General features: G+C 36.1%; 1 protein-coding gene across 1 annotated transcript in view; it reads right to left on the reverse strand.

Moving 5' to 3' along the window:
* The window catches only part of LOC150085534 (centrosomal protein of 44 kDa-like), a 64,312-nt gene that overhangs the window by 31,749 nt on the left and 5,791 nt on the right, over positions 1–26,772 (reverse strand). Inside the window, exons 2-3 of the mRNA XM_090374593.1 lie at positions 10,747–10,978; positions 4,841–4,924 (exon numbers count right to left, since the gene is read on the reverse strand). Coding sequence (XP_090230719.1) covers positions 4,841–4,924; positions 10,747–10,978 — 316 coding nt within the window. The remainder of the gene's footprint in view (positions 1–4,840; positions 4,925–10,746; positions 10,979–26,772) is intronic.

The following is a 26,772-nucleotide window of genomic DNA, read 5'->3' on the forward strand; positions in this document are numbered from 1 at the left end:
ATATAATAGATTCCATTCATTCCATCTGCTGATGGCTGATCTGTGCAGAGTTTCTTCAATTCAAAGTCAATTAACTTGAATGGTTAATTATAGGCCATATATTAGAAGGTACTAAAATTTATCTTTCACTTTTCTACTAAGATTTTAAGTTTCAGGAAAGAGTTGTCATATGCATATGCCTGAGAAAAAGCTTCTGCAAGGACAGTGAATATTTCTTCATAAGATGTTTCCTGTCCATTGAATTTTTTTTCCAGATTGGGCAACTGTTGATGTCTTTGATGATGCAAAGTAGAGGCAAATTGTATCCATGAGTCTTCTTCGGCTTTTCTTATAATTTGCCATGCTTTCATTTCATAAAGTCATTTGCAGTGGAACTTTATACCTTCATGGGGCCCAAGGCAAAATGGGATTTGGGGGACCTATCTAAAGAAAAAACTAATGAAGAACATTTTCAATTTCATTTTATTGTGACAACACAAACAATTTATATGACATAACTAAATATTAAATTTAGTCAAAATCAGTAAAACCATTTTTGAAAAAAACAATTTTCAAATTAATCTTCAAGTAAAATTCATTGACCTTGGCAAGTAGAAAGTTCACTTTCTGATAAAAATCACTTAAAAATGAGAAAAAACAGTAATGAGTTTTTGAAACAGTGATTTTGGGGCCCCTCTCTGATTGGGGCCCTAGGCAGATGTCTTTTTTGCCTATAGGATAATGCACAACTGGTCATTTGTATAATAAAAGAAGTTAGAAACGTAAGGAATGGATTCCAGGATTTATATGTCATTCTGATATTATGATGTTCGTGTTTAGCTGCAGAGAGCTAAAGTTCACTTAGCTCTCTGCAGCTAAACACAAACAGGATTTTTCTTCTAACAATTAGTTTATCAGACAACACTAAAAGTATCTGAGCACACTGTCAAACAAACTCTGGCTTGAGTCTGTTTGGCAATGTGTTCAGTGACATAACCTAAAGCATTGTCTATGAACTGCTTGTCCAAATAAATGGCAAATATTTTGTCTAGTCTGACTTCAAGAAATTCAATATGACCTAATGGATATACTGATCATATTACATATGATTGGTATATGCAAGTGATCATTTTAACAGTGCTACTGTATATCTATATTTGAAAATTACTTATAAAAATTAAGTTACATTTCTTCTAGCCTCAGCCATCATGAGAATAAACAGATTATTGAAAAGCAAATACAGTCAAACTTGGTTATAATGAGCATCAAGGGGACCGACAATTTCCTTGTTATAACTGTTGCTCGCTATATCAGTGATAGCGGAGATGGGGAACCCCTGGGGCCATTAAACAATGAACACTTTATATCAGTGATGACTTAAACCTACCTCCTATTTTTTTAAATTCTCAATAACTTGATAAAAAGAGATTCAAAAAACAAAAGAAATATTAGAGAGAAATAAATAATATAAGTATATACCTACATATTATTTGTATAATATGCTTGTATAAACTACAATACAATTAATATTAAACACAATTTATTTATCTGTAATTTTAAAACCATACACTTAATACTAAACAATTTATTTCTCTGTAATTAAACACAATACTATTTAATAATAAACAATTTCAATTAGTCTAATTATTAATCTTAAAATTTATGTTTGTTTTAAAGATTTCACTTTGATATTTGAGTTTCCCCTTAAAACACTCAAAGCATTAAAAGTCTCATTATTTGCTTCAGTTCCTTCAAAAAAATTGACTAGTGTGTCCATTGCACCTTGAGCTTATGAGATTTTCAGCACTGATTTTGATTCACTTTCAATTGTCATCATAACATCACCATAGTCATTATCGTCTTTGTTGAGCACAGCATCTACAATGTCATTCTCTGTTAATAAGTTGTTATTGACTCACAAATTCATCGATGTTATCGGTATTAAAACCTAAAACGTTGTTACGCAGCAACCATTCTGATAATGGTAAGTTGTTTTCTTCATCTACAATTGAAATTTCATTTGAATTTAATTTAGATTTCTTGAAGCAAATCGATATGGTTGTTGAAGTAACGTTGTTCTATGCATCATTCAATAAATTTGTAGCAACCAATATTGATATAGACTTGGTAAGTTTCTGTTCTCTGACTGATCAGATGAAGAACTAGAAATTTTATAAAATCCTTTTAAACTCTTGATTACACTTATGTCCATGGGTTGTAAAATTGATGTTACATTGGGAGACAGAAACACTAGCTTAATGTTGGGCAAATTTTGAATCTGGGGATGTGCAGGACAGTTACCAACTAACAGTAAAATATTTTTCTTCCTTTTGAATAGTTCCTTATTCCAATTGTTTATGTATTGCTGAAAAATATCTGAAGTCATCCAAGCTTTCTTGTTTGCAGTGTAATCCACAGGAAGTTTGCTAATGTACTTTAAACACAGAGGTTTTTACGATTTTCCGATAACAAACAGTTTTTTTTTTTTTTTTTTATCAGTTCCTGTCATATTTGCACACATAAGCACCGTCAAGCAAGCCTTTGATTTTTTCCACTAACACATTTTTCCCCTTTGAATTAAAATGTATTGTCGAGTGTCAAATTATAAAAAAATTCCTGTTTCATTTTGTAGTAGTAATAGAGGCATGTGATTCAAGAAAGCAAGTGTACAAGCTTATGTAGCATCAGCCAAAAAAATTCCATATAGCCATTCCCTCTAAAAGAATGTCCAGTTCCTGCTTGAATTTATTTAAGCTATCGTCTTCCACAACAACAGATGGAAGTTTGTTCCTTGTTCCAGCAATTAACCACCCTAAAGGCTAAAGGCAAATTTCCACACATCTATTCTAGAATTGTCTTTCCTCAATTTGAATTTATATCCCCTCAGGTTCATAATATGAGCAAGCAGAAGAATCCCATCAGAATTCAGCATGCTCAACCCATTCAAGGCCTTAATACACCTCAATCAGATCACCTCACAGGTGCCTGGTCTCCAGCCACTGCAATTTGTAGAACTTAAGCCCTTCTTGGTAAGAGGACCCTTTCGTTCTACTCATCAATTTTGTTACCCTTCTCTGTACATGCTCAAGCAACTCTACATCCTTCCTAAAATGAGGCCTCCATACCTGTACACAGTACTCAAGGCACAGCCTGACCACTGCCTTATACAAAGGGATAATCACCTTTTCCCAGCTAGTAAAATTTCTGTATATCATTGACAAGACACCATGACCTGCTCTGGCAGCCTGTCTACATTGCTCAGAAAACTTCATATCTGACTACACAATTACTCCCAAATCTTTTTCATTTTCTACCAACCTAAGTGTAGTACCATACAGTTGGTACACATTTCTGGGATTATTTCTACCCATATGCATTATTTTGCATTTGTCAATTTTAAACTTCAGTTACCCCTTCTCAGCCCATCTGTCCAAATTTTCTAGATCCTGTTGCAGTAGCACAACTGTTGTAGATGTCTTCGTCATTGAAATCTTTTCCGATTTCTGCCCAAACACAGTCAATCCATTCATTTGCCATTATTGTATCTGCCGATAAGAGATTCTCCACTAATTTTTGCATAAACAATGTTAGTTGATTTTTAAAATCGATCCAGCCAACCATTTGTACACACAAAATCGTTGCATCCAAATTGTTTAGCAAATTTTTCTGATTGAGCCTTCAAGATTGGATCGTCTATTGAAAATCTGGCACTTCTTTGTTTGGTGAACCATTGAAGCAATTCTTCCTCGACATTTGTAACCGCACACTTTCTAATTTTTTTTTTTTTTCCCGATTATGTTTTTTTCCAGTGCCAATATGTAAACATCTTTATTCTCCCACAATGTTAATACACTTGAAGAGGACAAAGAAAACTTTTTACACACTTCATTTTTTGCACTTTGTTCTAACTCACAAATAATTTCAACTTTTTCGCAAATCGAGAGAGACTTTCTTTTGTTAATCAACATGTTTCCAAAGGAAGGGTTCACTTCTAACCGGTTTTTACTTTAAAATGAAAAAGTGACTTGCATACAATGTTCTTGGAACTCCCGAAATGCATACAACATTCTTAGAACTTTGAAATGCATACAACATTCTTAGAACTTTGAAATGCATACAACATTCTTAGAAGTGGCATTTCCAAAATTCTTAGAAGTTCCGAAATAAAGTTATGGTTCAGTGAATACAAGACAATCTAAATAGGGTATTGCAACAAGCGGAACGCCAATGCATTATAGTATAGCCCCCCCCGTCCCCGAAAGGACAAGGTCATAAACCAATCCAATTGGTTTATGACCTTGACAATTTTTATGACAATTGGACAAGGCCACTAATCCAATGCAGGTGGTCATAAAGCTAAGTCGCCCTTTTCATTTTCATCTCTTCCAAGAATTGGGTTTTTTCAACTACCCAAGAAATTAAGAATGTTTGCAAAGTTATCAAAAATTTGTTAGGTATATCCATATAGTACACTCATAACAGTGAGAGAGTGTATGGGAATATGTGCAAATAAAAAATCATGGCTTTTTGCTTGTTACAACCATGATCTTGTTATTTCCATGCTCATTATTATTATTAGCTATATGGTGCAAGGAAGCCTGAGGCTTATGCTGCACCAGTCAAAAAAAAAAAATTCTTAATTACCCTGAGAGAGAGAGAGAGAGAGAGAGAGAGAGAGAGAGAGAGAGAGAGAGAGAGAGAGAGAGAGAGAGAGAGAGGAATCACCAAGAAAGAGAAAAATGATGATATCCAGCTCAGGACCCTGGGTGTGCCAAGCCCATACTCACCAGATGTGAGCCCCTGGGGTTATAACCAAGTTCGAATGTATTTTAAATGTTTCATTTGTAAGCTGAATACTTACTGGGGAGTCTGAAACTGGTATCTTTGAAGAAAGCTCTCTGTTTTTCTCAGTCACCAGTTTTATTATCTCAATACACATAAGCATCTAAATAAAGGGGAACTAGGATAAGTTTACTTAACCTCGATACACAAATGAATCTAAAAAAAAAAAAAAATAGCATAGCATAGTATAGTATAGTATAGTATAGTACGTTACAAGGCTCGATAAATCCAGGTACTAAGATGCCATGGTCATTAAGTCACATGGTATTTTCTGCTAATATAGCACTCGCTTCCAGTAATTTTTTTGACATAATTGTTATTACTTTTAATTTTAAAACTTTATATTTTATTAGGTTTAAATCTTAGCAGTCTTTGCATTATACATGTGCCTGACATTGTATAATGCAGTGTGTTATGTGTTCCCACTATACTTTGCATTATACAGTGCCAGGCACATATATAAAAACATCAATTTTTACATAACACTCTGTAATAACATTATTAAACTATTTTGTTACGTGTCATGAGACAATTAGTGATTATAAACCTGGTGCTTATTTCTAAAAACTTAAGTTATTTTTTGTTTGCATGGGAAAATTTAAATAATCTGTAAATGTTAAGTAATTTGTTAGTACATGAATGGCAATGCCTATTTAATGTATCAATAAGAAAATTTCAATACTTTAGTTAGTCTACATATGGGAAAAAAAAGGCCCATTTATGATCTCACTTGGTTTATATTCTTCCAAAAGAGAATTATGCTTCTTATGAAACTCAATTTTATTATAAAAAGGTATCTAAAATGGTTCGCTACAGTTATCTAAGCAACTCAGTTTTTTTTTTTTTTTAATTCATTTTTTTCAGCCTTGATACCAGTAAACATTACAACAGTACAGCATTAAAATGGCAATGGTACAGGAGAAAAATATGCCTGTTGTGGCTTTGGGATAAAAAATCTCCAATGATTGTAAAGATATGTTTTCAACAAGAATTCTATAAAAATCCACCTACAGAATAATCAATGACGCAATGATTGAAACTGTTTCAAGAAACCATCAGTGCACTGCACCAAAAAGGAGCAGATAGGGCTAGTGTATCTGCAGATAAAGTTTCAGAAATTCAAGAAGTGTTTACTCAAAGTGCTGCAAAATCTATCCACTGGGCAAGCCTGCAGCTGCAAATACCATGAGCAATATTGCACAAGGTGGTTCACAAGAGACTGGAACTTTATGCTTACAAATTGCAAATCATCCAGGAAATTAAGCCTTGCAACAAACTACAACAAGAGGAATTCACTGTTCTCATTCTCAACTGTATAGACAAAGACAAACTTTCTGGAAAATGTCATTTTCAGTGATGAAGAGGCATGCCATCTGTCTGGTAAAGTTAAGAGATAATTATCTTATATGGGGATCTGAAAATCTGACTCAGTACATAAACATGACAGACCCAAAGCCTTTATGTACAAAAACACTGTAAACTCTACAAATTATCTAGATATGATCGAACTTTTCGGCAAAAATATTTGTGAGGCAGAAATAAAGTACGTACTTAAGTATAGTAAATTACTACATGAGATAATAAAATTATACAACTACATTTTGTGTATTACATAAATGTAATTAAATATTCATGGCATAATCATAAGGAGATTATTATCCCATTGTATAAGGCAATGATTAGGCCTTATCTGAGTACTACATATACATCTAGAAGCCTTATTTTAGGAAGAGAAGTGAATCTGTTGAAATGGGTGCAGAGAAGAGCAACAGAATTAGTCAGGGCCACAAAAGGTTAGTTCTCCAAGAAATCATCTAGAAACCAAATATCTGCAAGGAGACCTCACTAAGATACACAGCTCAACAAAATTAACAGAACAAAATGTTTTTCATGAATATTTTATTATGAAAAGTATCGCAAAAATGAATTTGATATAATAGGTATCCTTACAAACAAATTCTGAGTATCCAATAGAAATCAACCTATCACCTTACAGAGCGAGCTGCACACTGAAAATTATTCAGCCTATAAAAACACGGTTTGCAACCACTTCATTACCATTTTTTTTTTTTTTTTTTTTGGCTTACTCAGTGTGACAGCCATATCTCCAGTACTCAGGATGGCAAGTCATCGTCATTTAGATGATTCTGAGTTGAACTGTTGGAAGACTAAGCCGGGCAGTCGTAGGAGGCACATTGGCTTACTGTGTCACACAGTGTCGTCTCAGCACTATGCAAGCAGTTTCGGGACACAGGAACCATTACAAGAAGAGTTAGCCAAGGTTGCCCCAGGGCTTTGTCAATCACAGACTGCTATTTGGTTCTAACAGCAAGATGGAACCCTACAGTGCCCTGTTATTAACTGTCTCTTGAAGTTGCTGCAGCCACAGGTGAAAACATTTCCAATCGGACTGTGTTAAGAAGCTCGATTCAAGTAGACTATGCAAGGAAGCTAGTGGTTTGTATCCCATTAACCCCCAAACCACCGCAGAGCTTGTCGAAACTGGTGCCATGAACATGACTTGGAGCCGTGACAAATGGGATACAGTTATATTCTCTGATGAGTCCCGCTTTAGCCTACAAACAGATTCTAGATGTTATTTCATTTGGAAAAAACAAGGAATGCGGTACCATCCCTCCAACATCAGAGAAAGGGACACCTGCTGGAGGCAGTGTTCTCATGTGTGGCAGAATTGTGATCAACAGCCACACCACCCCTCTTCATGTTTTTGTACTGTAACTGCACAGACATACTGAGAACAGATCATTGAATCCTATGTGTGACCTTTTAGGGGTGTGGTTGGCCCAGATTTTCTTTTCACGCATAACATGCCACTGCACATAGAACTCAAGTGGTGGAGGAATACCTTGAAACTGAGGGTATCCAACAACTGCTGTGGCCAGCACAATCACCAGACTTAAATCCAATCAAACATGTGTGGGACGCCCTTGGACATTGCAGTGCATGCCAACAGCTATCTCCTGTGTAACTTTGTGAGCTAAGGTCTACACTAGTGTAAAAATGGGATTTGTTGCCACAGAATCTTAAAGATTTCCTTATATCAAGCATGGTTCACTGCTTTCAGGCCTGTTCAGCTGTTGGAGGGTAATCATAGGCCATACTAATGACATGTGACCATATTGTCAAGCACCTTGTATCGACTTCTGTAAATGTGACCTTTTTGGTAATTCTTATACAATCCCTATAAATGTCCCTTACACTTGTCCAAAGTTTCTCGGTCTCCTCATTTCATCGTTATTCTATGGTACACCACTATACCAAATTTTGTCCCGCTTCATCACAAGATGCACGAATTACACCATGTTAAATGGATCAAGTAAACTTAATGTGAATGACTTGCTTAGACAAACACACACATAGGGAAACAAATTTAAACTGAAATATAGATAACAGGTTTGATGTGTGAAAATTTGCTTTCAGCTAGAGAATGATTGTTGGAACTACCTCCCATCTGGTGTTGTAGAGATGGGTAGCTTCAATAAATTTAAGGAAGGATTGGACAAATTATTAGAGTGGATGAACAAATGAGATAGGTAGTGTTGGTTTTTTTTGGTTTGTTCTACAAACTGTTTTACTGTTCTACCAGTAAAACTGGTGGAACAGTAAAACTTCTGTTCTATCAGTCTAGTTAAGCATTTAACCAAAAACAGCCAACATGCACACATACACTGCAAAGTATTTTTTGCTTCAGTATCAGGGATCAGTTTAAATTGCTTAAAAGTAATCTTTCCTTTTAGAATTTCTTTCTAGATAGCAGTAAATATTCATCCACTTTCACAAATTTAATATGATGACAAGGACAACCTATTAACCACCTAATGCTCAATCTCCTCTTTTAATAGCCCTGCTACTCAGTTTTAGGCCTACCATAATAACAGGTGCAATTACCACTGCTAAGTGCAAGAATTTCTTTAAAGGACTCTCGCATGCTTTTAGGTAGTGGCATTTGTGGCTGTACCGACAGTCACCTTCCAATGCTGACACTGAAAGCACACTGCTTTCACTATGATTACTGCCATCTATAGCAATCAAAAATAGTCCATTTTTCATCACTAATTCCCTTTTGCTTTCTGTACAATTTCACTAATAATCCATATTGTATTTGTTCTGTAAGTTTTTTCTTGCTATTTCATTAACACAAACATTTCTGAACAACAAACACCTACATAACCAGAACTTAGAGGAAGATTATGTTCTATGACAAAAGATGCAAATAAACATTTTCCATGTATTACGTCATTATCATTATAAAATGCTATATCTATTTTTGCATTTCTTTCCATTCCCTCCAATGGTATCATTATGCTTCTTTGAAAATATCTTCCAATATTTTCAAAAAAAATTTAAATTGAGATTAAAATCAAATCTATGGACAGTAACACACAAACATGTTACTTTTTCAGATTTTACAATACATGGAAAATCTTGCGTATGTCTTCTGAAATTTTACATCTTACTGAAAGACTAACTTTTCACCATATGTATAATAAAATGATCACACATTACAGAGAATAAGACTACCTTGTTTTCCTATTTTACAATGTAGGCTAACAACTGTAGCCAATTCATTAATGAAATAATGAATTTTAGTATCAGAAAATACTGAAATTATGTTTAAATTAGAATTTTAAATCTTATTTTCACAAAAGCTAAAATAACACTGACAAAAACTATTTTTGCAAAAAAGAGAGAAACTTTGTAACAAACTACATTACAACAGAGAGATAGAGGAATCAAATCAAATAAAAAAAATAACATAGATGCTCCATCGTAAATCCAGAAGACTGACAAATGTGTGCCCATTGTGTATTTATTAGCTACAGGCAGTTGACTGGCTATGGCAGCAAATTGCAGCTGTTTAGCTGCTCAGCAGTTAATATCTTGTTTCTGAGTTAAGAACAAAATCTGAGAGAGAGCTGGGAGGGCTGCTCTTCTTCAGATCCTTGAATTTGCAGATCTATATTGTTCATAAATAGTCATTTACTAGATAGAGCACTAACCTGATTGTTGTAGTAGATCCACAGCAATCTTGTTTATATTGCTAGCAATCTTATACTGGCAACATACCAATGTTGTTATAACATCAAGGTTGATATGATGCCAGTATTTGGTGGTAACTTCATATAACTTGTGTAGAAGTTTTCATGTTAAGTGAAAACTATTCTAATCTGGTTGCCTGTCTCAAGAAAATAAACCCCCCAAGTTTTCCAGAGGAGAAACCAGCATCCCTGCACACAATTATAATATTTATAGTATTAGCCAAATAGTGATAGGAAGCTTTTGATACACCAGCAAAAAAAATAAATAAATAAAAAAGAAACAAATTAAGCACTTGCCTCCTCATGGCAGTAATTATCCAATTGACCTCTGAATATCTTCAAACTGTCAGCCTCAACTATCTGCAGAGGCAAATTATTCCAGTAATCAACGACTTGATTGATAAAACTTAAATTCTTCTCTAAACCTCTTCCCCTGTAATTTGAATTTATAACAGTGAAAATTCTACCCTTCATTCATTTTACTAACCACTATCAGAGTATTTAAACCTCGATCAGGTCTCCTCTGAAATATCCAATTGCCAAGCTCAGTAGCCCACATAATCTGAGTCTTTCCTCATGCAGTAGCCCTTTTGCTGATCTCACCACATAAGTTACCTGTCTCTGGACCTTTTCAAGAAGCTCAATGTCTTTTTTTCAAATGAGGTCTCTACCTGGACACAGTATTCCAAATGAAGTCTTACAACTGCCTTATAGCATAAGGTTATGTCCTGCAGAAACACATTAACAACATTAAGCAAGACCATATCTATTTTATTACACATACTATTTTATTGGCAAAAGTGTTGACTTATTTTTTATGATACAGAATTAATTTAATTGGACATTCTCTGATAATAATAAATACCTTTCGTTCAGCAAATCCTGAAGACTGAAACTGAACAATAGTAAGTAGGGGTTTAAAGCTAAATAAATCACGCAACACAAGGTACATTCCTTCAATGAAACGAATAGGGTCTTTGTTAAATATAGGTAACTTCAAACCTTTCTCATTAATAAGATGCGCGACAGCAGGACTATACCACTGGAACAGGTAGTCATATACTGTCAAGTAAGAGTCTGTATCACCTTCAGTAAATCTGTAAAAAAATAATCTACATATTAAAATTGTCTTGGGTAAAAACCATATAAACAACCTATTTTTCAAAGAACGTGAATTTTTTTTTATATTATATCTAAAAATGTTTAGAATATTGCAAACCACCAAATACCTCAAAAATTGCAAGACTGGCTGTCCCCTCTCCTCCCCAACTCAAAATATAAACTTTAAATAAATTCATTAGCACAAAAATACAATAGACTCAAAATTTTAACCACCATGCAAGCCTTCGCACAGTTTATAACTGCACAAAACTGGTTGCAGATAATCTGTGCAAAAATATTATTTATACTTTTTTTAAAAATTTGACCTTGTGTTTAATTTGTCGGATATATTAATTTTGTTATTGCATACAGTAAGTCCTCAAACTTACATTGTTAATTTGTTCTGAAGGTTTCCATTCAAGATGAAAACCATGTAAGTCAAGCAGTGCTTAAATACAATATATTTTTGGCATATACGTTCGTTTCAAAGGATAGTTACAGATAAACAGGTACTGCTTATAAAAATAAAACATTAAGAAATTGAAAATTTATTCAGTATGCATAGAGTACACATAAAAACATAATTGTAAGTAAACTAATACATACTACATGTTCATTATGAATACATATACATACTATTCAATTATGTGCTCAAATTTTTCAGCTGTTGGCAGTGTCGAGCCTTTTTTTCTGATTTATGCAGGTACATGTACTTGTCCAGTGATGTTTGTATTGTAGCTCTTATCTTTTCTTCATAAATCAGTTTATAGCATGCAACAGCATCATGCACAGCTCCAAACACTTTCACAAACCATTCTGTGTTTGAATCCTGAGCCTCTGAACCAGCCAGTCCTTTGTTGATCATATTAAAGCATTCTGCCATCTGCTTAGTCTCAAATCATTTTGTTGGTTCAGCTTCTTGCTTTTCCTCTGAAATGTAGTCTTCATTTCTCTGGTCTTGAAGCTCCATTTTGTTGTTCATTTCCTTTGTACGACTTTGCAACAATTCAATAAAATCACTTTCCTCTAGATTTAATTCAAATTTCCTGGTCATTTCCACAAGTTTGCTAATTATATCATGCTCTTCAGATCCCGTACTGTTGTGAACAAACTGAGGGGGAGGGATTTGAGCTTCTTCCAGACATCATGTTAGATGTTGTAAATTCATTCCAAATAGCAGTTTTTAAAAGCTTTGTAAATGTACTCTTTCCAGTGCTGCTTCAATGATTTGCCATTCTATCCTTCAGAAGCTCTTACTGCATGTCTAAATGTTGTTCATAGATAATGTTTTTTAAAAGACCTTAATCCATGGGTTGTATGAGGGAAGTTGTATTTGGAGGCAAGAATATTTGTTTTCAAGACAATCATACAGAGTTGTGGGGGGGCGTGGCGCTTTATCAACCAACAGTAATATCTTTAATGGTAGACTGTTTTCCTTGCAATATTTTCAACCTCATGCAGTAATAATGGAAAAACCAGTCTTGAAAAATTTCTTGAACCACCCATGCACTTGGATTAGATTTCCATACAACAGTTAGCATTGTCTGAAATATTTTTAAGGCCCTTGGGTTTTTGCTATGATAAACTAACAATGGTTTTATTTTGCAGTCCCCAGCAGCAATTCCACCAAACAGAGGCATCAGCCAGTCCTTTGATACCTAAAATCTTTTTATCTTGTACTATGTTACGCATTAGTTCTTCAAAAAGACTCCAGTCTTTCTCTTGTACGAGCATAAGGCCTATTGTTGTTCCTTGTCTTCAATCCAAATCACCAATAATTTTTCCACTTCTTTTAATACACCTCTTTTTTTTTTAGAAATAATCATGGATTGTATTAGTACAGAACTTTTCACATGTTGCATAATTCAAACTATATCTTTTAAAATATATATAGTTCTAACAATCAATCCATTTGTTTCGTATGCATGTACAATATCTATGGACGCATTACCTTTTTCAGCACTTTAATTCCATAGTTAAATAGTATAACTATTTAACTATGGAAATACTATGGAATTTAACTGGGCAATATTATGAAGTTAGCTAGTATAGTACTTTTACATTTCTCAGAACATGTTTAGGATTTATATTTTGTTTATAATAAGCACTTCGTGGATTCGCTAACAAGATGCAACTTGCACCCAAAGTAGAACCAAACAAAATGGCAATGACACTATCAGCTGTGCATCAGCTTACCAGGAATGCCATCTATTAAAATCCAAGAAGCACTTTGGCCTGTGAATAAACGTATCAGTAGCTAGCTAGCACTATCTATTGAGCTTGACACAATAACATATTATTATTATTATTAGCCATATGGTGCAAGGAAGCCTGAGGCTTATGCTGCACTAGTCAAAAATATTTTGGGGAGAGAGAGAGAGAGAGAGAGAGTGTGAGAGAAATAGGAATTGCCAAAAGAGAGAAGAATGATGATATCCAGCTCAGGACCCTGGGTGTGTCAAGCCCATACTCACCAGATGTGAGCCCCTGGGGTAACATTATGAAGTACACAGTATGTACATTATATGTATATACATATCTCTACATATAACAATTATATGAAAAGAAAGGGAAGAAAGAGTAGGAAAAAAAGTAAAATTTTATTTATGGTAGTAATTTTATTTACTGATAGACAGAAAGCACCTGATGGCCATAATTGTATAATGATATATAAAAAATTTTATATTGTTGTATATCACACAATCTTGGTGTCTCTTCAAGTGTCAGTCACAAGAATTGCATGAGATGACAACAATATATTGTCCTACATAAAGTACATGCCATGGTAAAATAAAATTATATAAATTTTATTTAAATAAAAAACCTACTGCCATAACCAAGTATCTATGAATCCATATAAGTCAAGGTTCTGCTCTATATCATATACTTTATATATGATATATAAAAATTACTTTCAAGTAAAGTTTATATACATTGATGTAAATAAACTTTTGGGATTTCTGACCACATTGAGCACTGCAGTTGTTTTGAGAGAGAGAGAGAGAGAGGCAAAAAAAAAATGGATGGAGATGAGCAGTTTGGATATGAACTATACAGATTTTTTCTAAATCTATGTATATTTAACATAAAGTAGTAAATTATTATGGTTAACAAAGTTTTGTTAAGGGTTTTCTGAAAAGGCCTGGAACATTTTAATGCCACTTGTTGGCTAGTATCAGTTAAAATGTCTTAGTGGACCTGTACATAGTCTACAATGAATCTATCCATAGAAGATTTATGCATAGTCTTGAAGTAGTGAAACCCATGTTTAGTCTCCACAGCAAAGCTCCAGCAAACCACCCCCATCTCTACCATTGTGCAGTATTATTGACTTCTTTTGAGGTTATGATGGGCATCATGGCAAGATCCAATCTTCTTTGAATTTTGAGAGTACAGCTCTAAAACAGTGTTCGCAGAGCGGCCGCTAAATAGTCCGCCAAACTGAACCTACTGGTAACTCTCTAGGAGGTTTCAGGATCAGCTAGTGTATAATCCCACTGCTCTTACTCTGCCAGACAGTAACTGGAGGGAGTCTGAGTAGGGTGTATGCAGGTGGCATTGTCAAAGCCATATATCAAGGAGCTGGGTATATTATTACCATGAGTACACCATATCCAAAAATTTCATTACTCCATATAACATGTCCTCACCACCTTTTCTTACTACTGAATACATAATGAATAGTCAAACTAGCAGAACAAATTTATCTGCAAAAAGATCTAAACCTCCCAAATGCTTCCTCATTCATATTTCACAAATATGCATGGTCTCAGTTCCAATCTTAATGATGTCCATTTCCACTTAACCTACCAAGCCCCATGCATTATTATTTCTAACAGAATCCCAATTATCAGTTGATTCAACCACTGCTCATCTCAGTTGTCCTAATTATTTGCTGTATGATTCCCTTCACTTCAAAAGGTGATACTTATGCATATGCACACTTATTTCCATTTTGTTTATAATAAGCATTATGTAGTTTCTCTAATAAGACAACTAGCACAGAAGTCAGAACCAAACAAAATGGCAATGTTATCAGCTGTGCATCAGAAATTTAATAATTTGGAATCTCCTCCTTTTGATCTTCTCTGGCCCCATTCTGTCATATTCATCTGTCACCTCTATCAATCGCCTCTTGATCTTCTTCCCACAAACAATCTTCCCAAGTACATGGCCAAAGTGAGTGGTCCTCTAGGCACCTCAGATCAACTTGCTGATCATCTCTTCCCCAATAGAGCCTTTCTCTCTGGACATTCTGAACCTCATGTTTTGCATCAAGAATGCAAAATGGGATGATCTTTGAGATTTCTTTTCTTCTTTTCATTGGTTTTGATTTGATTTCATTAATTTAAAATAGCAATTCAATAAACAGAAATTCACCGATTTAAAACAGTATTCCAATTTCAGATTGTTTTAAATCTTCTGATGTCGACCTTTGCTGAGACCATGTCAATGAAATTATTCTTGTAGGGGTGAAGTCCTTTATTCCACATTCCACCTTAAAATCTCATCCTTTATCTAAACCTTGGTTTTCCACTGAATATGCTTAGGCAGTTCAAGATAAGAATGTTGCATATCACAAATGGCTTGTATCCAAATCTCCAGGTTCATTTTCTGCCTGCACCAAAGTTTGCAATAATTGTAAAGCAGTTATTAATCAATTCACACTAGATTTAGAACAGGCTTAGGGTAACAAATGGTAGTCAAGCATTCTGGTCTCTTGCTGAATGCTGCTGGCCACAACTTTTGCCCATCTCTATTCCAACCTCTGTCAAAACCAGATGGTTCTATTACCACCCAAGATAAAGATAAAGCTGGCCTGCTAGCAACCTACTTTTCATCTAACTCATGTATTGATCATCTTGGTAAACCACCTCTTAAGATTCCCAGTACACTCCATTCAATACTCCTGTGGTCTTCCATCAGAAGAAGGATGTCAGAAGAATTTTAGAGTTTTCATTCCAAAAAAAAAGCCAAGTCCTGATGGTATTTTTCCACTGGTTCACAAAACTCAGCATACTACTGTTCTTATTCCATCAGTGTTTTTATTGTCCCATTTCACTTACTTCTACTCTTTCTAGAATAATGCAGAAATTAACTGGCAACTCTTAAACAATCTAGAAACCTTCCATATGATCAATGATCGTCACAGTATGGATTTCGTCAGTGTTGATCCACTGATGATATACTGGCTTATGTTACCCATCTATGTGAAAAGTCAATGAAAAAATGGTGAAACTCAAATAGTTGCTTGACATTTCAAAAGCTTTTGATTATGTTTGACACAAAGATGTTCTAAATGAGTTCCATCGTGATCTGCAAACTGTTTTTTGTAATTAGGTATCCAATTATGACATCACTGCATGTGATGGTAGATAGCTCTTTATCATCTAATTTCTCCACTAATGCTGGTGTTCCCCAAGGTTCAGTTCTGTCAACTCTTTTCCACTTGTATATTAATGTGTTCTTCCATTGGCCAAATTTCCCACCCATGGTTTTGCCAATGATAGCACATTGCATTCCCCCTTCCTGTTTGAGAAACCTTGCCCTGCACAAACAGCTCCAGCTTTTGAACATCCACTACCAATTCCTTAAATGCTGGGAGGAAAGATAACCTAGTTGATTTCAATCTTTCTAAAACTCAGCTCTGTTTCACATCTTGCAAAAACAATTCTGCTCCTATGCTTATTTTCAATGACTCAGATCACATATCTCTATTAGAGATTACCCTGATTTCTAATCTCTTGGCCTACACACATCACAAATATTGCTTCCTCCACATCTAAAAACCAGAGTTTTTTTCTCTCGTGTTTGACATTACTTTTCTGCCAAACAACTATGCACTCTATTTAAGTCTTAAATTCACCCTACCACGGAATATTGTTCTCACATCTGAGACAGTATCCCCAAAACCTCTCTCAGGCTTCTAGACTACATGCAAAAGAGGGCAATTAGTTAATTAATGACCCATCTCTAAAAAAGTCTATCCACAGATGTTCTGTTTCTGCTGCATGCCTCTCGTATAGATACTTCCATGGGCACTGTTCTGAATTGACATCTATAATTCCCACTCTCCCTTCCTAATCAGTCTGAACATGTGCTGCAACCAGTTCGCATCCTTTTCCTGTCCAACTTCAAACTCAGAGAACCAAATTTTCTTCTGAAACTTCCATTTCTTAGAACAACCTTCCTTCATACATATTTCCTGAAAATTACAATTTCAGAAATTCAAATCTAATATCAGAAAGTGTCTTTTTTTCATCTTCTCAACCTTAAATGCAAACGTGGTACTAAGAACAATATGTTCTAATACCTTTTGCTTGCGATTTTCATAAAAAGAAGTAATATAGTTAATTCTCCTTCATTGGAATTAGGGCTTACAATACCGGAATCCCGGTCATTTTTTTCTGGTATTGATACAAAAAAATACCGGTTTTTCAGTACTAATTTTTAAAAAAAATAATTGTTTATAATTTAATCACATAATCTGGGAGCGAGGTTAGCCTGTGCGGACATTGCTCCTTAAAGCTCTTCAAACAGAGAAGTTTTTCCTGATTTATTTTCTGCTTTATTAGTTTAAATTGTCATATTATCTTATTTTCTAGAGTAGCTTTATATTCCTAGTTACGATACTTAGTTTAAAGTTTAACTTAGACAGAGATTTTGTAGATATTACTTAGTATCGGTAACGGTATCAAATCGACGTGTCACAAACCAAATTTTTTTTTTTTTTTTTTTTTTTTTAACCAAATTTAGTCGATTTATTAACCAACTGTTATATCAAATTATCTTCTATAAGTAGATTATAGACCTAGTCAGGAGCCTTAGTTTATTCTAAATTGAGATAGCGAGATTTGGAAGCTAATCAATACTTACGAGTCCGTAGAAATACCGTTCGTGAATTCCCGCCATTTTTACACGATAGCATAAGCTTAGTGTCGTATAGTGCATAATATAATATTGCCAATTAATCAGTAAATCTATTAATCTTGATAAACTTTATTGTCAATTAAATTGTACTTTTAACTCTATATATATATATATGTAACGACTTAATCTAACAAATAATTAATACATAACTATAGTGGTACACGTGATACGGAAGTTGTATAAAGGGAACTCGTAGAAAACACTAGATACCGAAAAAAATATATATATAACATAACTGTTTTGGGATATAACTTAAGGATTTAATTTTTGTTTTGAATTTTATTGAATTAAATCGGAATCATGACTCTGACCAGAGCAGCAAAGCAAAAGGCTCAAGCTAATGGGAGTGCTGTGGTTCAGGGGAGAACTGAGGAGGGCAGTTGCCCTCTGAATCACAGTCTATTAAAATGCACTGTTTGCTTGATGTTTGCGGAGCAGTCGGGTACGGGACATGATACTGCCAAGGGGGATGTCTTTGTGTGTGCACGATGTAAGGAGTGCAAGGAAATCAGGCGACAACTCAGCGTTGTTATGGGCCTTTATGAGAGCTTGAAGGACAGGGTGGATGCCCTCGAAGGAAATAAATTGAGGGGCCCATCAAGCTCTCAGCTGCCCACATCAACGCCAGAGCTTGCACTTGGTCATCAGGCAACACAGAAGCAGCCCCCTAGGCAGAATGCGCTGGTCCCACTGGAACTAGTAGTTGTTGGTGACTCTATTGTCAGGGAAACGGGGAACATCCTTTGTAAAAAGGATAGGTGGAATAGGACCAGGGTATGTCTGCCAGGGGCAAAGGTTGATGACGTTGTAGAACGGATATCATCTTTTAAGGGCACAAAAGGTGATATAGTTGTACACGTTGGCACTAATGATATTAAGAGTAGGAGACCGGCGGAATTACTTAGCAAGTACAGGTCACTGTTGAAAAAAAGCCGTGAATTAGGGTTGAACTTGAAAGTGTCTGCAATTCTGCCCAGACATGATAGGAGGGAGTATATGATGAGAGCCTTGTCGATCAATTCGGCCCTGGAGGGATTGTGCAAGGCTCAAGGGGTAGAATTTTTTTCAGCCTGGACTGTACTTGTTAACAGGAGAGATTGCTTCTACAGGGATGGGATACACTTAAATAGAAAGGGTGCAAGAATTTTTGCTGATGCTGTCGAGGCAGTGTTAGGTGGGTCGGAAAACTGTTGGGGGGGATACAAGGACTAATAGATTAACAGTAGCCAGTGGCAGAGGTGGAAGTGATTCTTGCACTGCTTCTATTGAAATGAGCAGAAGTCTGAAAAACAGGATGCAGGATATTTCAGAGACTGCTGGTAGTCATTGCGGTACAAGTAAACACATGGGTTGTGTTAGGGTAGCTAAGAATAGAAACAGGTGCATGTATACCTGCGTGTACACCAATGCTAGGAGTTTGGTAAATAAATTTGATGAATTTGAGGTATTGCTCAAAACATCAAAGGCAGATATTGTTGGGATATCAGAGACGTGGTGTCACACAGATATAAGTAATGCGGAACTGGAATTTGGGGAATACAATGTGTATAGAAAGGATAGACAGGACAGGAGGGGAGGAGGGGTTATGCTATTAATTAAGAAACACATAAAGTCCAAGGAAGTGAAGCCAGTCGACATCGATGGACAGGGCAGCGTCGAGTCAGTTTGGTGTGACATAAGCATAGGGAAATCAAAATTGAGAGTAGGAGTGTGCTATAGGCCTAATGACTCTGATGAGTATAATAAGATATTGTACAGGGAAATAGAGTGGGCCAGTAAATCAGAGAGTCTTATAATGGGGGACTTTAATTTCCCAGATATTGACTGGAATTTGTGGGTTGGTCACTCGCACACTAGCAAGGCTTTTGTGGATTTATTGGATGATTGTTTTCTACATCAGCATGTTCGTGAGGCAACGAGAGGGAGCAATACTCTTGATCTGATTATCAGTAGTGATTCCTCATGCATTAAGAACCTGCAGATAAATGAACCACTAGGTGGCAGTGATCACAGTGTGTTGAAGTGGGATTTACTCAAGGAGGTAACTACCATCAGAGGTAAAGGGAAGGGTTTTTGTTTTCGTAAAGGCGACTATGATGGTCTGAGACAGTATTTAAATTCTATACAGTGGGACCAACTGATGATGTTACCAACAGCAAACTCAAAATGGGAAGCATTCAAGGAACTAATCTTGGAGGCTACCAGGCTTTACATACCAACTAAGAAATATTGTTCAAGGTTTAGGCCTAAATGGTTGTCAGATGAACTAATGAGACATGTGGCAGAGAAGAAAAATGCATGGGATACATACAAATTAATGGGTGACATGGAAGCCTATGATAGATATAAGTTGGTCTGTAACCAAGTCTCAAAGGAGATTAGGCAGGCAAAGGCAGACTATGAAAAATCCTTGGCAAAGGATGCAAAGAAAAACAGAAAAGAGTTCTTTACATACTTGAACTCGAAAAGGAAAGGGATGAATCAGATTGGTCCACTGGATATTGATGGTTCAACAGTTGAGGATCCTGCTCAGGTGGCTAACAATCTAAACGAGTATTTTGCATCTACATTCACGCATGAGGAGTTATTCAGGAAGGAGAATGATGTAGGTAAAGTAAACATTGGCAGTGAGCTGGATGATTTTGTAATAACTGAGAGGAAAGTGGAGGAGAGATTGTTGGGGATAAACATAAAAAAGGCACCTGGGGTGGATGGGATCTATCCAGTTATATTAAAGGAGGCAGCAAAGGAAGTAAGCAAACCCTTAGCCATAATTATGAGATCTTCCTTGGACTCAGGGGAGGTACCTATGGACTGGAGATGTGCAAATGTGACCCCAATTCACAAAGGAGGTTCAAAGGCTGACACAAGTAATTATAGACCTGTTAGTTTAACTTCTGTTCCAGGTAAATTAATGGAGGCACTGGTTAAAGAAGCACTGCAGGATCATCTAGACAAGAATTCAGTTATAGCTCAGACGCAGCATGGTTTTGTTAAGGGCAGGTCTTGCCTGACCAATTTGATTGGATACTATGATGTAGTCACAAAAGAACTGGATGCAGGGAATAACTTTGATATTATATATTTGGATCTTAGAAAGGCTTTTGATACTGTTGCACATGGAAGACTGCTGCACAAATTGGAGCAGTGTGGCATTGGAGGCAAATTGCTGCTATGGATAAGGGGATGGTTGAGTGGCAGAAGACAGAGAGTGGTAATCAATGGACACTGCTCAACGTGGACTAATGTTATTAGTGGAGTTCCTCAAGGTTCAGTGTTGGGTCCGTTGTTGTTTTCGGTGTTTATGAATGATATTGATGATGGGATATCAAGTTTAATGTCCAAGTTTGCAGATGATACAAAGGTTGGCAGGGTCGTTAAGGACAATACTGACGCTATGCTGCTGCAACAGGATCTGGACAGGTTGAACAGATGGGCTGAGAGGTGGCAAATGAGGTTTAACATCGACAAATGTAAAGTGCTGCATATGGGAAACAGTAACCCCAGAGCAACGTATCAACTCTGCGGTACTACACTGACAGTGGTGGAGAATGAAAAGGACCTGGGGGTAATTGTGCAGGCAGATATGAAGTTCTCTGAGCAGTGCAGACGAGCTGCAAGAGTAGCTCATGGTGTCTTGTCAATGATATACAGGAATTTTTCTAGCAGGGATAAGGAGGTGATTATTCCATTGTATAAGGCAATGGTAAGGCCACATCTTGAGTACTGTATACAGGTCTGGAGGCCTCATTTCAAGAAGGATGTAGAGCTGCTGGAACGGGTACAGAGAAGGGCAACAAGATTAGTAAATGGAACAAAGGGTTGCTCTTACGAAGAAAGGCTTAAGTTTTGCAAATTACAGAGTCTGGAGACTAGGCACCAGCGAGGTGATCTGATAGAGGTGTATAAGGCTTTGAATGGTTTGAGCATGCTCAATGCCAATGGGATTCTTCATCTTTCTCAGAATAATCACCTCAGAGGGCATAAATTCAAATTGAGGAAGGACGGATGTCGGATAGATGTGCGGAAATTTGCCTTTGGCCAGCGGGTGGTTGGTTGGTGGAACCGACTTCCATCACTGGTTGTTGAAGTTGATAGCCTAAACAAATTTAAAGCTCAACTGGACAGGTATTTCGAACGAACGGAGGGGTGAAATGGGAGTGGGTTTTTTTTTTTTTTTTTTTGTTTTTTTTGGCTGATGCTGAATAAGCTTGCTTTCTTGCATCATATGCCTCTGCTAATGCTAATGCTAATAATGGTTATAAAATCACCTTTATGTAATTATGACATCATTATCTCTACTAGCAAATGTTTGATAAATCATCGATAGGACACCATGCAACATTGCAACCTGTCCACAATTCTCAGACAACTTCATGTCTGACCGTATCGCAACTCCCAAGTCCCGTTCCTCCACTAATGACTTTAGTTTAACTCCACCAAGTGTATAAATTATTTTGGGGTTGCTGTTTTCCAGGTGTAAGACCTTGCATTTTGTTGAATTGAAGCATAGCTGTCACTTTTCTGACCATCCCATAAGTCTATCTAGGTCACTCTGAAGAAGCTCTGCTTGGCGGCAATCATTAACTACTCTACTGATCTTTACATCATCTGCAGGTTTAGACCTCACACCCTTCATAGATGTCATTTAAGATAATCAAAAACAACAGTGGTCCTAATACTGATCCTTGGGGAACTTGACTACTTACATTAAACCAATCTGAGGAATAACCATTTATGACAACCCTCTGCCTGGTGCCTTCACGCCATCGTGCTATCCATCTAAGGATTTTCCCTATGATTTCAGCCTGCACCAATTTATAAAGTAACCACTCATGTGGGACTGAGTCAAATGCTTTGCTGAAATCCAAATAATGTCGAAATTATTCCCTAAATCCAGCTAAGGAGTGACCTGTCAAAATGGCTAACCAAATTTGTTAAACATGATTTTCCCTTTACAAAACCATGCTGTGTATTGTACACAATTCCATTTCCATCTAAATGATCCTGAATTCCACCCTTGATCATTGCCTGCATGATTTTCCCCTACTACTGAAGTTAGACTGGCTGGTCGGTAATTTCCTGTTACACTCCTAGTTACACGCCTTTATGTTCCAATTTACACCAATCCAACGGAATCTCTCCCGAGTCCAGCGATGCTCTCATAACTAGCCTTAATGGTTCAATGCACTCAATTGTCGCCTCCTTTAAGATTATAGGGTATGTGCCATCAACCACAGGCACCTTACTCGCCTGTAGGCACAAAAGTTCTCATTAAATAATCATTTGAAATTTCAACATCATTACATTTTTTTCAACTTCACTTCCATAATATCTCATTGACATAAAGGGTTTTTTATGTAAATATCGATGCAAAGTAACTGTTGAGTTCATCTGCAACTTCAGCTACGTTATCTAATATTGTCCCACGTCCAATACATAAGGGTCCAATCTGATTTGTCCTTTGTATTTACATATGTGAAGAATTCCTTAACTGCACTCTTTGCTCTCTTCTTTATTCCTTATCCCCACTCTGCTCTCTCCCAGACTCAGTAAAGATACTATAGTGAAAATTATACTTTGCTGAATAAAACTTTTCTCCTTCAGAAAATTGTGAACATAATTCAATCATAGAATACCAACATTCAACAGATCAGTGTTATGCAAATTCTTTCCAAAATAAGAAATTGCCCGACTCCAATGAGATTTTAAAAGATGAACTTGAGTCGAAAATTAATCAAATACTAAACTATTTTTGCTAAAAAAAGTTCAAAGCCTAGAAAATATGGACTGAGATCGTCTACGATTATCTCAGTACCAGAACAGAATCATACTATTGATTGCTTATGTTTCTTAAGAGCTCACTTTATTCGGACAGGTAGTGTGGATGCTTAAACATAACTAAACTTTGCAATAACAATATGTATTTTTTTGTTTTTAGAATAACTGTATTTTAATGATTTTTCCAGAATATTTATTATTGCAATAAAAGTTTATTTAAAACATGAATTCAAGTAATTACAGTACTTGTTTTTTTTCTTACTTTATTGCACATAATTGTAATCACTTTATTGAGAAAAACGTTTTTTTTTTTGTAATACCAGTACCCCGGTTTCTTAAATTAAAAATACTGAAATACCGGTATTAAGATTTTGCCTGGTATTGTAAGCCCTAATTGGAATATCTGCATTTCAGAGATACAAGCTCAGATCATCTGACACAGCTGCTCTCCTTTTTTGAATCTCCAAGACCGTTATAGAAAAAAAGGCCATTCATCATCATCAGCCATTTTCAATCCACTGCAGGATAAAGGCCTCTCCAGCAACTTTCCAGTTCCTTCTGTTTTGAGCACTGGCCATCCATTTACTACCCCAAAACTCATGAATTTCATCTATCCATCTCCGCCTTTGTCTTCCAGGTTTTCTTCTAGCTCCTCTTGGGTACCATTCTGTTATTTTCTTAGTCCATCTGTCATCATGTCTTCGAGCTATGTGTCCTGCCCAACACCATTTTAGTTCTTATAAGAATGTCCTTTACTTGAGTTTGATGCCTACTCCACGTGTTTCTCTTATCTAACAGTCTGATTCCCAATATAATTCGTTCCATTCTTCGCTGTGTAGGTTCTCAGCTTCTCTTCCATTCTTTTGGTGAGTGCCCAAGTTTCACTTCCATAAGTCATGGTGGGGAGTATACATTGATTCATTATTTTACATTTCAGACAAAGTGGGATATTGCTCTTCAGTATGTGACTATATTTCCTGAATGCTATCCATCCAAAATTTATTCTTCTCTTGACTTCCAGCCATTTATCATTATTACAGCTAATAACTTGTCCCAGATAAGTATATGACTCTACCTTTTCAATTACTGCTCCTTCAATCATTATTTCCCTTTCTGTGGCATACTTGTTCATCATTACTTTGTTTTAGCCATATTCATCTTTAGTCCAAAATCCTTACTAACTGTGCATAACTGATTAAGATTTTCCTCTAATTCTTTGGGATCGTGGCTTATGACCACAATGTCATCTGTAAATCGTAAATGGTTTAGGTACTCTCCGTTCACATTGATCGCAGAAAGGAGTCAGTCTAATCTTCTGAAAGCTTCCTCAAGGGCAGCAGTAAACAGCTTCTGAGATATTGTGTCTCCTTGTTGAACTCCTTTCTCGATTTTAAATTTCCTACTGTCTTTGTCCAGTCTAATAAAGGAGGTAGCACTCTCATATATTTTCTTCAAAATCATAATATATGGGGTATCTATGCCTTGTCTTTCAAGTGCCCGAAACATTGCCTTATGCTGTATGGAGTCAAATGCCTTTTCATAATCCACAAATGCCAGGCATAATGGTGTTTTATATTCATTTGCTTTCTCCATTAGCTGTGATATTACGTGAAGGTGATCCATAGTTGAGAATCCAGTCCTAAAGCCAGCTTGCTCTTTCGGTTGATTCTCATCAAGTATTCTTTCTAATCTGTTAGTAATGACCCTTGTGAACAACTTGTAGATGTGGGATAACAAGCTAATTGGTCTATAATTTCCAATTTCTTATTTATCTCCTTTCTTATGCAGCAAAACTATGATTGCATTATTCCACTGCTTAGGCGTCACACCTTTTCTAATGCACTTTGTGAAGAGCCTTGCCAGTTTTTGTGTTATGTCTCTTCCTCCCAATTTTAACAACTCTACAGTAACTTCATCTTCCCCCGGTGCTTTCTGATTCTTCAATGCATGTTCTACCTCATCAGGAAGAATATTGGGTATGTCATATGTGTTGCTACTTTGCAATCCATCTTCCCCACTGCTAGTATCATTCCCTCGCTCCTTGTATAATTCTCTATAGTAGTCTTCTGCAATTTGAATTATGCCTTCTCTGCTGTTTATAAGTACACCATCTCTGTTCTTCAGTTTCAGTATCATTTGTCTTTCTGTATTACTGCTCATGGCTGCTGATTTAAATCTTTTGTTTTCCCTTAATGCTTGTTCTACTTTTCTTGTGTTAAATCTTCTTATATCCTCTCTGAGTCTCTTTCTAATGGTTTTGCATAACTCATACTCAATTTTCTCCCTCTGTGTTTTTCTTGCTCTTCATTTGTCATCTTCGGTTCATCATGACAAGTGTTTCTTGACTAATTTTTTCTTCTTTGGATTTCTGTTTCCCTATAGGTTTCTTGGGCTTTATCACTTTCAGAAAGTTGTAATATTCCTCGTCGATATCTTGGTCCTGAGCAGCCTGCAGAAGCTCAAACTTGTTCTTAAGTTCCAATACATACTGCTTTTTCTCCTCCTCTGTTATCTCAAAGACCTTTGTATTATTTACTTAATAAAAAGGCCATTATCATACCACAAAAATTAAAGGTTATAGTTTGCCACAGATGGTCCACTTCCATGGTAGTACAACGAAAATCTCAGCATTCTCACACACATATCAGTTATATACAAGCTATTCTAGTAGATAGTGTTTCACTTCACCAGGTAAATGCACCTGGCTGTGCCAGAAATGTCATTCCCTTGTTTCAAAAAGATTCTATAAAATTTATTGATATTTGTAAAATGAAATTATAATACATCTGAAATAGTAGTAGAGGCATGTGATGCAAGAAAGAAAGCTTATGTAGCATCAGCCAAAAAAAAATTCACACATCCATTCGCTCCTTGAATTTATTTAAGGAGGGAATGGATGATAGATGGAAGTTTGTTCCAGCAATAAACTACCCACTGGCTAAAGGCAAATTTCTGCACCCAATTCTACAGCTGTCTTTCCTCAATTTGAATTTATGTCTCCTCAGGTTCGTAATCTGGGCAAGAGAAAGAATCCCATCAGAATTGAGCCCAACCAACCTATTCAAGGCCTTATACACAT

This window comes from Mastigoproctus giganteus, chromosome 5, assembly GCF_048544385.1.
Source record: "Mastigoproctus giganteus isolate SK-2022 chromosome 5, ASM4854438v1, whole genome shotgun sequence".
Lineage (NCBI taxonomy): Eukaryota > Metazoa > Arthropoda > Arachnida > Uropygi > Thelyphonidae > Mastigoproctus > Mastigoproctus giganteus.